General features: G+C 40.6%; 1 protein-coding gene across 1 annotated transcript; it reads left to right on the top strand.

The window, feature by feature from the left end:
• The first annotated feature begins 9,945 nt into the window (after positions 1 to 9,945).
• On the top strand, positions 9,946 to 12,002 carry LOC149822534 (ubiquinol oxidase 2, mitochondrial-like). The gene is made up of 4 exons (XM_089981112.1): positions 9,946 to 10,411; positions 10,739 to 10,867; positions 10,943 to 11,431; positions 11,607 to 12,002. The coding sequence occupies exons 1-4, from the start codon at positions 10,073 to 10,075 to the stop codon at positions 11,664 to 11,666; spliced, it is 1,017 nt and encodes a 338-aa protein (XP_089837238.1). The 5' UTR covers positions 9,946 to 10,072; the 3' UTR covers positions 11,667 to 12,002.
• Positions 12,003 to 18,383: the final 6,381 nt, after the last annotated feature.

Raw genomic sequence — 18,383 nt, 5'->3', positions numbered from 1 at the left:
ATATTCTCTCTCCAAGATTGTGGGTTAGCGGAGTGCCTATATTGAGCATAATGCTCATTGTTTTGGTCCCTTGAGTTGATAGCTCATCTGAGGATTGTGGGTGTAGAAAAAGTTGTTGTTTGTGGCTCATCAATTCCTGCAGGAATGTTTGGCTGACTTTGAATGAGAGTTACAATGTGCTGACTTCGGAAGGGGAGTTGCAACATTGAGACAAAGTTCCCTTGTGAGGACTAGTGCCCAAGAAGACACTTTAAAGGACCGCATTGGGGTGTTACGTAAGAAGGTGTCCTCCACTTGAGGACTAGTTTGGATCATTGAAAAATTGCAAGTTGGTGCTTTAAGGGAGTTGATATCCTTGTGACACGCGTTAGTAGTCATCTTTCTCTACGAGGACCACGAAGGGTTTGGAATTGCCCTTGCTGGGGTTGGAAGGCACCCCAACCATGAGCTTGAAGACAACAAGTTTGTCGGGTGGGTGAGGATGACTTGCTTGTGTATGAGACTGCACTGGGGTCCCACGAGCAAAGAATGCTCGATGTTGATAAGGTAGAAGACCGTTGTCTAAGTGATCGAAGATCCGTTAAGAAATGAGAGTTGACGTGTTAAACGTTGTGGTAATGGTGGATAAAAACTAGAACAAGTTGAGTAGGGTGAAGAAAACAAGAAGACCAAAGATAAGTGCAAAGGAAAACTGGCATATCAAGTGAGACTGTGTTCTTACCTGCACCGGCATTGTCGAGGATAATAATGGTTTGGGTGAGGGAGAATATCCCGAACCGAACTTTCAAAATGAGGCATGTGCAGTGCAAAACTCTACTGAGTAGAAAATGCATTGACTGTAGGAACATGCAGTGCATGTTGGCTTGATCGATGATGTGCGGTGGTAGCATAGCACAGAATAGGCAACAATATCGTCGTTAGTGCATCGTTGTATGGTAGCACTGATGTAGAGCGTTGTTTAGTTAAGCAGTGCCAGCGAATTAAAGGATGTTGCTTTTGGAGATTTGGTTAAGTAGTGCCAACGGATCAAATGATATTGCTTTTGGAGATTTGGTTAAGGATCTCTCGGCTTGCAGGATGAATTCCCATGCGTAGCGGTTGAACACATGGGGGTGCGTGTGGGTTAGGGCTAATTCCTTCAGGAATCACCTTAGGTGGTTCTAACCGAGTATGGTGACTCGGGGTTAGGCAAGAAAATGCCTAGACACCGACGAATGAGTTTAGGTGGTGATTTTTGCTATGGTGTTCAATCATCAAATGGTCTTCGAATCGGGGGCCGCAAGGCCTTATTAATTTAGTAGTGAGGTTTTGCTGTGACGTGTGCATAGAGTTGCAATACACTCCATGGCACGCAAGGCTAAGGCAAGTTTGTGCCCCTTTTTAGAAGTGATAACTGGTATGAGACAACTATGCACTAAGCGACATAGACTATATAAAATACATATTTGAAGATGCACTTGATCAACTTTCGCTAGGCAGTTGCACATGAAGTGGTGCACACAGTCAATGAAAATGATTGAGCACATGAAAAAATGTTGATATGCGGCCTTTGCCAGTTAGGTTGGCCAGGTTGGGCAGTCTGACGTGTCATGGGTTTGCGAAACATTCTATGCCCGTGATGAATTTAGTTGCAAGTGAGCGAATGAAAGGCTTGTGACAGGTAAAGAAGGACTGTCACACCATATTGGCTTATTAAAAAAGTAAGCCCGTGACAATGCAGATTGAGAATAGTGTTTTATTTTTCTGAATTCCTTCATAAATAATACAAGTAACATATATATAGAAGTTTAAAAGATAAGATACACGATTTGTGTATCTCCACCAAATCAGCTGGGATATAACCATAAGGTTATCGTTATCCCAAGCTGTTGGTTGTCACGATAATCTCTATCGTGATCTATAACTAACAACTACAATTTATCGAAAGCATATCAGGTCATGTTGAACATGAGTGTTTTTGTTCATGCTGACATCGTGGCTGTCTGTTTGTATTTTGGATGAATGCCAAGTGGTTTTGTTGACTTTTTAGCTTTTTAAAATACAAATCGAATGGCCACGATGTCGGCATGAGAAAAAATGCTCATGTTCAGCATGACTCGATCTGCTTCCCAATTTATCAAATGCTGGATATCGGTTGTCACAATAATCCCTATCGTGATCTCAGCTACAATATCGCTTTAAGAGGCCAATTGACTCGATCAACTGGTTGAAGTCTTGTGATCCTATACGATGTAAGGAGGCACCCCAACATTCTGTCATGGAAAGTGTAACGTTCCAGTATCCGATGACCAACCAAGGAGACTCAATTTGGTGTTGCTGCAGGGAACACCATAAGGATCGACATTCAAGATGAGGGGTGGCAAAATCTGACACGACCCGCCAACCCGCTTCTTAGGCGAGTTCGGGTTTGGCTTAAACGGGTTTGTGTCGTAAACGGGTCGACCTGCCTAACTCGTTTATTAAATGGGTCGGGTTCATGTTAGGGGTATGCCAACCCACCAACCCGGCTGACCCGTTTAATAAATAGGTTAGGTGGGCGGGTCAACCCGTTTACACGAACCCATTTAAAATATACTTTTTTGAAATCTAATCATTTAAAAATATACAAGACAGTAGCGTCTTACACAAAATAGGTAGGGGCAAAGACACCCTTCCACTTCATAGAAAGGGCAAAGGAAGCCCCCAACCACTAGCCTGAGAGGCTGAGATAAACCATGCCGGCGATGCCCAAGGCATAGATTCCAGTTGCCTTTCTGATGAGGCTCTGTCAGGAATGCACCGCCGCTTCGACGCCACTAGGGATCCACTCTGCCATGAAGAACGCCGCACTGATCATGACCAACCCGACCGGAATGCGCGTCATGAGGGTTGCTCTGGCGTTGGACATGGCAGCGTCTGTGAACAACTCGACAGAGAATGCCTTGAACTCCGCCTGGCTGAGGGCCTCCATCCTGTCCGCAGAGTTTGGTCGGTCCCGCCGGAGGACTTGGTCGACCTGGATCTAGGCTGACGGAGAGGGGATCCAGTTGCAGACGAGGGAGAAGGAGGAGAGGGAGAGGGAGAGGGAGAGGGAGAGATGGAGGCGGGTGGCGGCGCCATGGCGCTGGTAGGTCAACCCGCAACCCATTTAATAAATGGGTCAACCCGCAACCCATCAATCTGAAAACTGTGTAATCGGGTCGTGTCGACCTGACTTGTTTATTAAACGGGTTAATCGTGTCATGTCGGATTACCCGTTTAATAAATGGGTCGGGTTTGTGTTTGCTGCATCTGACCCGTTTAATAAATAGGTCGGGTTCATGTTGAGGTATGCTGACCCGCCAACCCGACCCGATTGCCACCCCTACTACTCATAGGAGATGAGTTAAAATTACCAAAGATGTGATGGCAGAGAAAAACTCTCACGAACCATCGAGAGGGCTTCCTTTAGTTAAACGGTCTCCTATTTTTGGGAGAGGGTGGTGTATGTTCTCCCCCGATGATTCACTGAATCCCACGTCTGTGTTCGAGGGGATGAATGAGCACCACATATTTACGCACATGGGGCTCGTATTCCCGTGTATGTTGACATAACTTTGCATCAGACTCTGGTGTTGTTGCAAAGACTTAAGTACCCTTTCTTGCTATTCTTGCCATAAAACGATGGTTTGAGAAAATGACAAAAATGTCCATTCAAAAAAAGGAAAACAAATGATTCAAAAAAAGAACAAACATGTCCTCCATCCAGAAAGTCCCTGGACTGCAGGATTATCTGAGAAAGGAATCCCCCCTGAAGAAAGCCATGGACATCAACCCTCTCCCTCTCCCTTCTCTTTCTGCTTCTGTGCACATCTAGCAAACGATCCTACACTGCTCCAGCAAGCATCGACTGACCTGCACACTGACTGTAGCATGGTTCAACTTGATGAGTTGTGGAGCCAGATTTAGAGATTTTTCCCTTACAGGAGGGGGGCTTGGGGGTTCCCACCGGTCTGGGTAGCATCGTTCAACTTAATAAGTTGTGGAACTAGATTCAGAGATTTTGCCCCTACAGGAGGGGGGTTTGGGGCCTTTCCCCGGTGCAATAAAGTGTTTTGTTTAATCGTGGTGCTCATGTTTTCTTTGGTTGTTTCTTGCTAAAGGTTTTCGAAACACCCTTTCCCACGATTTTTCTGTTCTTTTTTTCTGGTTTGAAGATGGTGACTTCTGAAAGTTATTGTTCAATTTCAGAAAATGAACCTGTTATAAAGATCAAATTTCAAATTCGTAAAGAACAGTGTCTTTGTTATTGAGTCTAGTTTATTTCTGACAATTTTCAATAATTTTTATGGTCATTTCATTCCCCATTTTGATTAAAAACCAGACCCCTATTATTCTGCATTATTTGAGTTGCATAGGTTTTTAGTTCATTTTGCAAGACTCATATCTCTCCAACGGGAGATCATTTTCCAAATCTGCAAAAAAGGTTTTCTTCTTTTATTTGTCTAGTTTATATCTAAATTTTTATAACTTTTTATACATATTTGATATTTTAAATTTGTTAAAATTCGGGACTGGTTACAGATTAATCTTATTTCACCATGATTAAACAAAATTGTTCCAGTTTTTTAAAAATTTAAAATATCAAATAAATATATAAAGTTATAAAAATTTTCAGATCTAAACTAGACAAAAAAAAACCCTTTTTACAGATTTGGAAAATGATCTCCCATTGGGGAGATATGACTCTTGCAAAACGAACAAAAAACCTGAGTATCTAAAACGATATAAAGTGTGACAGGGTTTTGGTTTTCGACCAAAAATAGGTATGAAATTACCATAAAAAATACTGAAAATTTGCAGAAATAAACTAGACTCAATAATGAAGTTGTCTCTTTTTACGGATCAGAAATCCGATCTCCGGTTATAGAGATACGCCCCTGACAAGTTGGTCTTGATTCAAATAGCGATTTATGCATGACGACTTACTGATTAACGATTTGTAGTGTTATTCAGTAAGCCGTCACACGTAAATCGCTATTTGAATCAAAACCAACTTGTCGAGGGCGTATCTCTCTAACCGGATATCGGATTTTCAATCTGTAAAAAGCGGCATCTTTGTTATTGAGTCTAGTTTAGTTTTGTCAATTTTCAGCAATTTTTATAGTAATTTTATACCTATTTTTGGTCGAAAACCAAGACCCTATCACACTTTATATCGTTTGAGTTACTCATGTTTTTAGTTCATTTTGCAAGAGTCATATCTCCCCAACGGGAGATCATTTTTCAAATTTGTAAAAAGGGTTATTTTGCTTTATTTGTTTAATTTATATCTAGAAATTTATATAACTTTATATATTTATTTAATATTTCAAATATATAAAAAACTGTAACTATTTTGTTTAATCATGGTTAAATAAGATTAATCTGTAACCAGTCCTGAATTTTAACAAATTTAAAATATCAAATATATATAAACAGATATAAAAATTTTCAAATATAAACTAGACACATAAAGAAAGAAAACCCTTTTTACAGATTTGGAAAATGATATTTCATTGGGGAGATATAACTCTCGCAAAATGAACTAAAAATATGTGCAACTTAAATAATGCTAAATAATAGGGGTCTGCTTTTTAATCAAAATGAGAAAACAAATGACCATAAAAATTGCTGAAAATTGACAGGAATAAACTAGACTCAATAAGAAAGACATCGTTTTTTACGGATATGAAATCCGAGCTCCGGTTAGGGAGATACGCCCCCGACAAGTTGGTCTTCATTCAAATAGCGATTTACGCGTGACGGCTTACTGAATAGCGATTTGTAGTGTTATTCAGTAAGCTGTCACGCGTAAATCGCTATTTGAATCAAGACCAACTTGTCGGTGACGTATCTCCCTAACCGGAGATTGGATTTCCGATCCGTAAAAAGTGGCATCTTCGTTATTGAGTCTAGTTTATTTTTGTCAATTTTCAGCAATTTTTATAGTAATTTCATACCTATTTTTGGTCGAAAACCAAGTTCTTATCAAACTCTATATTGTTTGAGTTACTCATGTTTTTAGTTCATTTTGCAAGAGTCATATCTCCCCAACGAGAGATCATTTTTCAAATCTATAAAAAGGGTTTTTTTGCTTTATTTGTCTAGTTTATTTTTGGAAATTTTTATAACTTTATATATTTATTTGAAATTTCAAATATATAAAAAACCAGAACTATTTTGTTTAATCATGGTTAAATAAGATTAATTTGTAACCAGTTCTGAATTTTAACAAATTTAAAATATCAAATATATATAAACAGTTATAAAAAATTTCAGATATAAACTAGACACATAAAGAAAGAAAACCCTTTTTACAGATTTGGAAAATGATATTTCATTGGGGAGATATGACTCTCGCAAAATGAACTAAAAATATGTGTAACTTAAATAATGCAGAATAATAGGGGTCTGGTTTTTAATCAAAATGGAAAAACAAATGACCATAAAAAATGCTGAAAATTGACAGGAATAAACTAGATTCAATAAGAAAGACACCGCTTTTTATGGATTTGAAATCCGAGCTCCGGTTAGGGAGATACGCCCCCGACAAGTTGGTCTTTATTCAAATAGCGATTTACGCGTGACGGCTTACTGAATATCGATTTGTAGTGTTATTCAGTAAGCCGTCACGCGTAAATCTCTATTTAAATCAAGACCAACTTGTCGAGGGCGTATCTCCCTAACCGGAGATCGGATTTCCGATCCGTAAAAAGCGGCATCTTTGTTATTGAGTCTAGTTTATTTTTGTCAATTTTCAGCAATTTTTATAGTAATTTCATACCTATTTTTTGGTCAAAAACCAAGTTCCTGTCAAACTCTATATCGTTTGAGTTACTCATGTTTTTAGTTTATTTTGCAGGAGTCATATGTCCCCAACGAGAGATCATTTTTAAAATCTGTAAAAAAGGTTTTTTTGATTTATTTGTCTAGTTTATATCTGGAAATTTTTATAACTTTATATATTTATTTGATATTTGAAATATATAAAAAACCAGAACTATTTTGTTTAATCACGGTTAAATAAGATTAATCTGTAACCAGTTCTGAATTTTAACAAATTTAAAATATCAAATATATATAAATAGTTATAAAAAATTTCAGATATAAACTAGACACATAAAGAAAGAAAACCCTTTTTACAGATTTGGAAAATAATATTTCATTGGGGAGATATGATTCTCTCAAAATGAACTAAAAATATGTGTAACTTAAATAATGCAACATAATAGGGGTCTGGTTTTTAATCAAAATGGGAAAACAAATGACTATAAAAATTGATGAAAATTGACATAAATAAACTAGACTCAATAGAAAAGACACCGCTTTTTACGAATTTGAAATCCGAGCTTCGGTTAGGGAGATATGCCTCTGACAAGTTGGTCCTAATTATGGTAGCGATTTACGCCGTAAATCACACAACGATTTATTGAAAATATTATAAGTTACAATAGCGATTTACACATAATGATTTATTGAACAACACCATAAATTGCTATAGAGCGATTTGTAGTGTTTTTCAGTAAGCCGTCACGCCTAAATCGCTATTTGAATCAAGACCAACTTGTCAGAGGGGTATCTCCCTAACCGGAGATCGGATTTCCGATCCGTAAAAAGTGGCATCTTTGTTATTGAGTCTAGTTTATTTCTGCAAATTTTCAGCAATTTTTAAGGTAATTTCATACCTGTTTTTGGTCGAAAACCAAGACTCTGTCACACTCTATATCGTTTTAGATACTCAGGTTTTTTGTTTATTTTGCAAGAGTCATATCTCCCCATCGGAAGATAATTTTTCAAATCTGTAAAAAGGGTTTCTTTCTTTACTTGACTAGTTTATATTTGGAAATTTTTATAACTTTATAAACTCATTTGATATTTCAAATCTGTTAAAAACCGAAACTGATTACAAAATTTCTGGTTCTGTAACAGGTTTATTTCCTGAAATTGAACGATAACTTTCAGAAGTCACAATCTTCAAACCAGAAAAAAAAAACAGAAAAATCGTAAGAAAGGGTATTACAAAAACCTTTAGCAAGAAACAACCGAAGGAAACATGAGCACCATGATTAAACAAAATAGTTTATTGCGCCGGGGGAAGCCCCTAAACCCCCCTCCTATAAGGGCAAAATCTCTGAATCAGGCTCCACAACTCATCAAGTTGAACCATGCTACAGTCAGTTTGCAGGTCAGTCGATACTTGATGGAGCAGTGTAGGATTGTTTGCTAGATGTGCACAGAAGTAGAAAGAGAAGGGAGAGAGAGAGGGGGTTGATGTTCATGGCCTTCTCCAGGGGGGATTCCTTTCTCGGATAATCCTGCAGTGCATCAAGTTGAATGATGCTACCAATGCTAGGAAGAGCCCCCAAACCCCCCTCCTGTAAGGGCAAAAACTATGCTACTCACGCTAGGAGGAGCCCCCAAACCCCCCTCCTGTAAGGAAAAAAACTCTGAATCAAGCTCCACATCTCATCAAGTTGAATGATGCTACCCACGCTGGGAAGAGCCCCCAAACCCCCCTCCTGTAAGGGCAAAAACTATGCTACCCACGTTGGGAGGAGCCCCCAAACCTCCCTCTTGTAAGGGCAAAAACTCTGAATCAGGCTCAATAACTCATCAAGTTGAATGATGCTACCCACGCTGGGAGGAGCCCTCAGACCCCTCTTCTGTAAGGGTAAAAACTCTGAATCAGGCTCCACAACTCTTCAAGTTGAATGATGTTACCCACACTGGGAGAAACCCCCAGACCCCTCTCCTGTAAGGGTAAAAACTCTGAATCAGGATTCACAACTCATTTAGTTGAATGATGCTACCCACGCTGGGAGGAGCCCCCAAACCCTCCTCCTGTAAGGGTGAAAACTCTGAATCAGGCTCCACAACAGTCAATGTGCAGGTCAGCCGGTGCTTGATAGAACAATATAGGATCTTCTGCTGGATGTGCACAGAAGCAGAAAGAGAAAGGAGAGAGAGAGTGAGAGGGTTGATATTCATGACCTCCTCCAGGAGAGATTTTTTTCTCGGATAATTCTGCAGTGCAGAGACTGAGTCTTAAATAATCATCTTCGGAGCACTTAAGTCTTTACAACCACTCCTTTTCAAGAATCGTCATGTTTTTTGGCACCAATGTAGGAGAGGGTAATTAAGTTTTTGCAATCGCATCAAACTCCAATGCTAATTAATGCTGACAAACATGGGAATACGAGATGCACAAGTTTAAATACGTGGTGTTTTTTGAGACCCCGGAGCATGAGATGCCCTGTTCGGGGGAACATATAACCTGTTTTGTATTTTTGGACTTATCTTACGCGTTCTCACCGGGCCCGTGTGCCAGTGGGCATGGCGCACAGGCAGAAGACTCCACGTCGGATTATTTTAATCCTCCGAAAAATTAATATTAATAAATTTTGTCTTCACGGGTCAGGAAAATGCAGCAAAAGTAAAAGATGGAAACACCCTTGCCTCGAAGGATGTGTCCCTTACCCCCCACTTATCCTGTAAATTGGGAGAGTTCTGGATATTACCGTACGATGGAAAATCGAGATCTTTATTTTACGTAATCCCATTTTCTTGGATAAATGGTTGCTACTTGCCACAACTACAATAATAATAGAAACCCCAACTGTGAATAAAGCATATCTATGGTCTGAATGCTCTCCGTTGGGGATGCTTCATTTTCCATTTTGGGCAGCTTTTGGTTTCCTTGTCTTAGAATAAAAAGGACAGGGATAGTTTTGTCATTAAAAAGTCACCGCTTTCTCCCTCAAAGTTGGCAGCTAAGGTCAACAGGTCATTCTTTCCATGAAGCTTTCTCTCTTAACAGGATGCCAACACGTCAGACGGATTGACGTCATCCCTTGCGACAATTACATCACCACCAAAAGCTAACCATGGTTAACTCTTAACAAACCCAGGTTAGCCCTGACTATAAAAGATGGTCTGCCATTCCCTATCATACATCGTCGTTTCCTCTTGAACCAATATCTCTCTCTCTCTCTGTCTGAAAAGTTTTCCCAGTTTTCCCGGGAATCCGATTTCGTCTTGTGTGAGATAAAGAAAGGGAGGGAGTGTTTGGCGGATGGCGTCTAAGGTATCGACGTTGGTGCTGAGGGAGCTCGTCTCGAGGGGCCAGCAGAACGCCTTGCGACCTTTGTCTACGCTGGCCTTCCGATCGGTCGTGATCAACGATCGATCGTGCGGGGTGACGGACCAGGCCGGATGGGCTTTTTTTGCAACTCGGCTGTACCCGACTCGGGCGTGCAGCACCGTCTCGACGAAGACGGTGGCCGCAGAGGAGGAGGTCGCCGCCGGTGGCGGTGACGGGCAGGAGAAGAAAATGGTAGCAAGCTACTGGGGGATAGCGCCGCCCAAGGTGGCGAGGGAAGACGGTACGGAGTGGAAGTGGAATTCCTTCAGGGTGAGCATCCCTTAAAAAATATTACTCTTCTGTTGGTTTCTTCTATTCTTTGGGCTTTTTTTTTTCTTGCTTCTCCTCGGGAACATGGGAAGGAAACGCCTCTTGTTCTCGAGAATATCGAGTCGGTTGCCGAAGCGGATTGTCGTCTGCGGAACCGACTCATGTCTGCTAATTGAGGAAGGAGAGTTTGGCTTCAAGGTGAGTCGGTCTCCGGCATTCTCATGCTTTCTCCTCCTCCGGGAAAGAAGTATTCGGTTCCGTTATGGGCCTCTTTCTCTCTGTGGCCTTAACAAGAAGCATGCGTTTTTTTTTTCCTACTATTTGCAGCCATGGGAGACTTACAAACCGAACCTATCGATCAACCTTCGCAAGCACCACGCCCCCACCAACATCCTCGACAGATTTGCCTACTGGACGGTGAAAGCCATGAGGCTTCCCACTGACATCTTCTTCCAGGTATCTGTCTGGTTCATTATTTGTTTGAAGCCCAGTGAGACGCGACTTATAACCAACTCTTAATCCTTTTAACAGAGGAGGTACGGGTGCCGAGCGATGATGCTGGAGACGGTGGCGGCGGTGCCCGGGATGGTTGGAGGCATGCTGCTGCACTTCAAGTCGCTGAGGAGGTTCGAGCACAGCGGCGGGTGGATCAGGACGCTTATTGAGGAGGCCGAGAACGAGCGGATGCACCTCATGACCTTCATGGAGGTGTCGCAGCCCAGGTGGTACGAGCGGGCGCTCGTATTCACCGTGCAGGGCGTTTTCTTCAACGCCTACTTCCTGCTCTACATGGTCTCCCCCAAGCTGGGGCACCGCATCGTGGGGTATCTGGAGGAAGAGGCCATCCACTCCTACACCGAGTTCCTCAAGGAGATCGACAAAGGCACCATTGAGAACGTCCCCGCCCCGGCCATCGCCGTCGACTACTGGCGCCTGCCCCCCGACTCGACTCTCCGCGACGTTGTCTTGGCCGTACGCGCCGACGAGGCGCACCACCGCGACGTCAACCACTTCGCCTCGGTGCGTTCCCGTCTCCTCCACCCCCCCCCCCCCCCCCCCCCCCCACACACACACACACACACACACCTTTTTTTTTCTGGCACTCTCAGCCTCCCTGATTCATCGTGTTAAAGCTTTTTATAACTATGCTACGGTTCTGAATCGCGTATAAATACTCTTTTTTATGGCATTGCAGGACATACATTTTCAAGGGCATCAACTGAAGGAAACTCCGGCGCCTCTTGGATACCACTAAGATCTAATTCTCAGTTAAATCAATACTAATAAGCACCAATGCTCTGGTGGCATATTATTTCTGTTTTCTGTAAGATATCTCTCGCTTATCCTCGTGGTGAGGACACCTTGTTTATATACATAGCGCCCCTTCGACTCCTACCATCAAATTGACCTCCATTTGACAAAGCTCATCTGAAGTTGGAGTTAGTTCTTCAGTGTCTTGTAATGTTTAGAAGCATGTGGTCTTTCTCATTGCTTCAGTTTTTTTTTCTGTTCTGTTTTTTGTATACGCTACCAAGCATTGGGCATGATGACTTTGCAACCTGTTCACAACAATATATAATTAATTCATTTGAATATTTGGCTTAACTTTTTCTGCTTTAATTCACCTTGAGAATTTTTTTAGAGTTACGACGTCTTAGTAAACTTTGAACTTGTTTCTGCAATAAAAAAAAGGTTGTATTACAGAGGCGCGTCCCCTCATCTATATGAGCGGGCGACATGTAGAATGAGTAGGTTTTTTCTTTTTCTTTTTTTATACCAGGAACCTTTGCGGAGGGTAACGCCCCCACGACCACCCTGCCTTGCTTGGCACCCACTTCTGGTAGTCTTAGACACACCTGTGCCCCAGCTGGGGCTTGATGTAGGGTCATCAATTCAATGCATTCACAGCCACCTTGCTGGTGATGTTGGCGACTCTTTCCGTGGTGAATCTTTTGTACCTGAGGTGGTAAATTAAATGTTCTTAATTTGAAGGATGTTATGAGTTCAAAACCCACCGAGTGCCACAAGGTTGTAAGGGGGGGTGTACATGGTGGGTGGGTTAGGTACAAATCCGTTCCACTCGTGGTGTGGCCATAGCGTCTCTCACAAATGAAAAAGTGGTGGGGGTTCTTACATGGGTTATGGACAGAGGTTGCATGATTAAAGGGGCATTATGAAGTTAATCTCAATCATTCATGAATGCTTATATATGTGAATGTGATATAGGGAGGATTGAGGAAACCCACCATGGAGCGGCGCTGTAATAACTCAGATGAGTGTTTTGCGCAAGGTTGGAGGTTCAACTCTTCTTTCAGTTGCTCCTTTGATTCAGTGACTCCGTTCATATCAAATTTAGGAACCATTGGATACCAACAATGGTATCAGAGCTTCAAGGAAAACTGTGTTCGGTGATACATGTGAAGTGTTGGCTCTACCCAATGCGCTATGGCATTGGCTGCCACCATAGGGTTTGCTTCTTCGTTCACACCCTGAGCAGCTTGGTGCCCTCTTGCGGTCTCAGACCCAATCCCAATCAACCCCTCGCCTGGCCGCTCACTCCATCGGTGACTTGTACGATGACACCCTGAAAAGAAAAAGAAACAAGAGAGAGAATTTCATGGTGGTGATCTAGAGCCTAGAATTTAGACCGGAACAGTTGATGGGCTCTAAGGGGATAGCCGTAGACAGTGTGATTCAAGATCGGTGAGGAATTGGGGATCAAGGAGGCTGCCTTCGCCGGACTAAGGCGCATGAAGCATCTGCCTTTCCTCCTCTCCTAGAAAAAATTGCCTGATTTCGACCACAAATGCAACTAGGTCGTTGATTTGACCGTGACCAAGTTCAAGAAAATGATCGCACTAATGAACCGAACCCGTAAAATAAGACGTTTTCCCTTAATTTTATAATAGCTGGACAATAAAATGTTTGAGGCATTTTTCATATGTACGGTTGTGTTTACGTTTTTTTTTTTTTTTTTGAGAAAAACAGTCTTTATTTTTTGTCAAAACCGAGTTAATATGAGTTCCGAACCTGTTTGTCAAGTTATGAGGGCATCGTGGGCATTTTGAAAGTGTTTCGAGAGTATTTTGGTTACCAAAGTCATAGTTGTCCGACCTTAAGTTAAACCAACAAAGGCAATTAAGTCCTTGCAATGCTTGGGCTGCTGCCCAATTTGACCAAACCCAATAGACTTGACCCTGCCAAGGTCAGTTGAGTTAAGTCAGGCGACCCAACTCATCAATGGGTTTGGTCTAACCCTAGTTGGTGTAACTGGGTTGGACCCAATTAGCCCAATTAGGAGGCTACTAGGCCATTGGGGCAGGATCAGAATGAATCATCTATCCCCAACTTAAAGAAACACCCTTTCCTCTCTTTCCCATGACGTGCTCTCCCTTTTTTCTTTCTTTTTGCCCTAACTCACCCCAACCCATCTCCTTCTTTACTCTTCTTCCTCCACCAGCCGTCCAACCATCTTTGCCGTTTTGCGTCACCACCTCCATCAACATCCTCTCCTCAATGAAGGGCTGCAGCCACGGGAGCAGCTCCTTCGTCTTCCTTGTTGCTGCCGTAGATTAGACTTCCCCAATCACAGAGCTTTGAAGGGAGGACGACCTAAGGGTCCCTCCCTCCTCTTCATTTGTATTTCAAAATTTCTCCTATTTTGATGTTTTATTTTGGCTTATTTTTTATGTTGTTTAGGATGTCCTCAAGAAGGAAGACGAGTGGAAGCTGCAGGTGTGCTGTAGGGATCATGTTTTACGCATAGGGATTGTGTTTTACACATGGGGACTATACATGTTGAATTTGCGAACCAAGGTAAGTACGGAGAGGGTGGTGTGTGTTCTCCCCCAAAGATGGCCGTTAGCCACAGTGCGTATTCGGGGGTCCCAATGAGCGCCATATATATAAGCACATAGGGCTCGTATTCTCGTGTGTGTCAGCATCAGAGTTCGATGCAGTTGCAAAGACATAAGTACCTTTTCCTGCTATTCTCGCCATGAAACGACGGTTTGAGAAAATGACAAAAATGTCCATTCAAAAAAAAGAAAATGATGGTTCGAGAAAAGGACAAAAATGTCCGCCATCCATAAAGTCGAGGATGATGTTAACTTTTCAAAGTCCAAACATTCTATTTTTGCCCTAAGTAGTAAACTTTTGCACCATCTGCTATAACAGAAACTTCTTTTAATGACACAAACTTTGCCACCGGAGTAGTAGCCTTTGCCATCGTCTCGAGTCGAGGTTCTCACCTTAGTTTTTAGATTGTGTTACAACACATTGCTGCCTTCTCATTCCGGCCTTGTGTACAAAACATGCCTGGGTTCGCGATCGACTGGTTTGATCATTGGTAGGCGTCATAGGGCATTTGTCGGCCATCTCTTTTTATAGTCTTCTCTTCTTTTTCGTTGTCGTTAGGCATTATGGAAGAAAGCATTGATGCACAAATATTCCAACAAGTGTCATTAAGGCATCGTGAGTGTCTTTCCATGTCATCATGCTATCGTTGAAGAATGTATGTCATCGTGAGTGCCATTAAAGTATTATTTTGTTATTGCAGGTGGATCTTGTCCTTTCGATGGTTGGAAACTTAACGATATTTGTAAGATGCTGGGACCTGTTGACAAGAATGTTTGTTTACAGATGCGAGGAAGGGCCTCTACCCCATCCGGTATCCTCCATTCACTCAATATATGCAATGTATCGCAAATTGCGGTTGTAGTAACATAACATACTACCGATTTGTGAGATAAAATTTTGTTTGTTAATATTGATTTGTAAGCTATTATGCTGAATTTCTGTATCGATTTGTAATATATTTTGCGATATGTATATCAATTTATAAGATATTATGTGTTTTGTAGTATCAATTTGTAAGCTATTATGCTGAATTGCCGTATCGATTTGTAATATATTATGCGATATGTATATCGATTTGTAAGATATTATGTGTTTTCTAGTATCGATTTGTAAGATATTTGTAAGATTATGTGTTTTGTAGTATCAATTTGTAAGCTATTATGCTGAATTACCATATCGATTTGTAATATATTATGCAATATGTATATCGATTTGTAAGATATTATGTGTTTTCTAGTATCGATTTGTAAGATATTTGTAGAAAGACTTTTAAAACGTGTGTATACAAAAATACATTGTTACGCGCTTGCGGTGATAATTTTGTATTCAAATTGCTGCTCTGTTAGCGATTTCTATTGAAATCACTTCACAGCATCGTAGATATAATTAAATCACTATCGTCACCAATAAAAGATACGATAAATCATTTCTTTTATTGGCATGGTAAGTAACAACTCGATGCATAGTATAAGCAAATAGCAAATCGTCGTTGCTTTTATACTGTGATTCATTCAATCATTTCTTTGACTTGCTTAACCTTATTGGTATCCATTGTTATATGCATCTTGAATAAATCATAGTAAACGTATGCGCTTGCTAACACAAATTGATATCTTGCTTATAACAGTGGTGAGCTTATCATCTGGTTATAATGAAGATGATCTATCTCAATCATTTGAAAGATATGGAGAAGTGAACATCTGTACTAATGATGTACCTGAAGAAGTGAACATGTGCACTAATGATACACATGATAATAAGGGTGCAGGCATTGGATTCACTCTTGACTTGAATGTTCCAGCAGAAGAAATGCAATTCGATAATGAGGTAGACGATCGTGACAACACACTTGATAAATGTGCAGGCACTGATAATGTACATGATGGTACACCTGACTCTGTTCCCGTAAAAGGAATGCAGTTTAATAATGAGGATGCTGCATATAAATTTTACAATGATTATGCCTTAAAATTTGGCTTCAGTGTTAGAAGGTATTCTTGGTCAAAAAATGCACAGGGTGTCGTGGTGAGAAATACATATGTTTGTTCTAAGGAAGGTTGGAAGAAGTCAAGTGAAAATCCAATAAGGAGCACGCTAGAATCAAGATGTGGATGTCCAACGAGAATGGTGTTAAGAAGATTTCTGAATAAGAAATATGTAGTTCGTATATAGTTCGTACTTTAATCAGTGATTATAACCATGAATTAGCAGATTCATATATGAGTCCTATGTTAAGGTCACATCATAAAGTAACTGAAGTGCATGTTGCAATTGTTGAAATAGCTGATAGCGTCGACATTGTACCAATAAAGATCATACAATTTGTTCACGCACATAAATGGTGGCCACAAGAATGTGTCATTCACACCTATGGATCTAAGAAACCACTTGAGAAAGAAGATGACAGATAACATGAACAATGGAGAAATATGTTCTTTGGTTTATTACTTACAGAAGAAATCAAACATTGACCCTGATTTCTTTAGTGCAATTCAACTGGATGAAGATGGATATACTGTGAACATGTTTTGGGCAGATTCAAAGTCAAGAGTAGATTATGAATGCTTCAATGATGTACTTGTTTTTGATACGACAGTGAAGATTAATACTGAACAGTGGCCATTTGCGCAGTTTGTCGGAGTGAACCATCACTCACAGATTTGTATATTAGGCAATTTTTCTTTGTACGACCAGACCAAGGAAAGCTTTGAGTGGTTGTTTAGAATATTTACACAGGCAATGAATGGGAAGCAACCTGAAGTTGTACTTACAGATGATGATCACGCAATTGCGGCTGCAGTGTCTCATGTGTGTCCAGATGCACATCATTGCTTATGTTTGTAGTATATCTTTCAAAATGCAGCAATGAACATAGGACACATTTAATCAGAAGACAGAGTTTGACAAAAAGTTTACTAGGTGTGTACTTGAGAGCGTAGACGAGATCACCTTTATGTCTGATTGGGAGGAAATGATTCAAATATACGACCTTGAAGACTGTCTGTGGTTACAAATTTATATGCAGAAAAAGAGAAGTGCACATTGGCATATGAAAGACAATACTTTTATGCAGATATGATAAGCACACAAAGATTGAAATCTATGCATGCTACACTGAAGAAAACCTTGTATTCATGTTTAACAATGTTTCGCTTCATGGAACCCTATGAATTATTTGTAGACGGTCTTAGACAGAATGAGCTTAAATAAGATGTGAAATGCTTCAATACATGCCTTGTAACCTTGGGCATAAAAATATTGATGCGATCTGCAGATCTGTATACACTAACTGTATTTGAATGGATTAAAAAGGAGGTTATACATGTCATGAATTGCAACATAAAAGGATGTGTGCAAACTGAGAATATGCACAAATACCATATTATATGGGACGATGAAGAGCATCAAAAAAGGCAATAAGCACATGTCACGTACAATGTTGACAATGGAACAGTTGAACGTACGTGTAAAAAGTATGAATTTAAAGGTATTTTATGTCATCATGCATTAAAGGCACTTAATGAAGAGAAGATACGAGAAATACCTGTGTGAAGATGGAGGAGACAAGCAAAGATTAAACTGCTCGATACAGATAATGTCAGTCAATTTGGTGTTGATAAAAAGTGTCACACATCCTTCCGTTATCAACAACTGTGTAGGTCATTTATGCATGTTGCAGATTTGACATCGAAAAGTTAAGAAGCCTATGTATGCATGAGAAAAGCATCAAGGGAGTTACTTGAAAATGTGCAATTAATTCACTATCAGTCTGTTGCAGCTCATGAAGATGAATCGAAGAAAATGACAACGAATAACGAAGGTGAAAATCATGCTTTTCTTGACACTCCTGAGAAGTTGCGCCGAAGCGTAAACATCATCTTAAACAAGTCAGAAGTGAACATTATAGATTATGATGGAAAAATTCACCTAGCGAAGGGTATCAAAAGAAAACCTGCCATTGATCGCAGTTGTCGAAGGACAAAGGGTGGACTAGAATTGGTTCGCAAGAAAAGGTCTAAGAAACAACCAACCTCTAAGCAAAAGCAACCAAGCCCTTCTTATAAACAGGTATGTAAGACATTATATTGCTTCTCATGTAAATTGCATTACGTGA

The sequence above is a fragment of the Nuphar pumila genome, chromosome 11 (assembly GCF_984573655.1).
Source record: "Nuphar pumila chromosome 11, dmNupPumi1.hap1.1, whole genome shotgun sequence".
Lineage (NCBI taxonomy): Eukaryota > Viridiplantae > Streptophyta > Magnoliopsida > Nymphaeales > Nymphaeaceae > Nuphar > Nuphar pumila.
The sequence above is the reverse complement of the archived record's forward strand: the minus strand, read 5'-3'. Positions and strand labels throughout refer to the sequence as shown.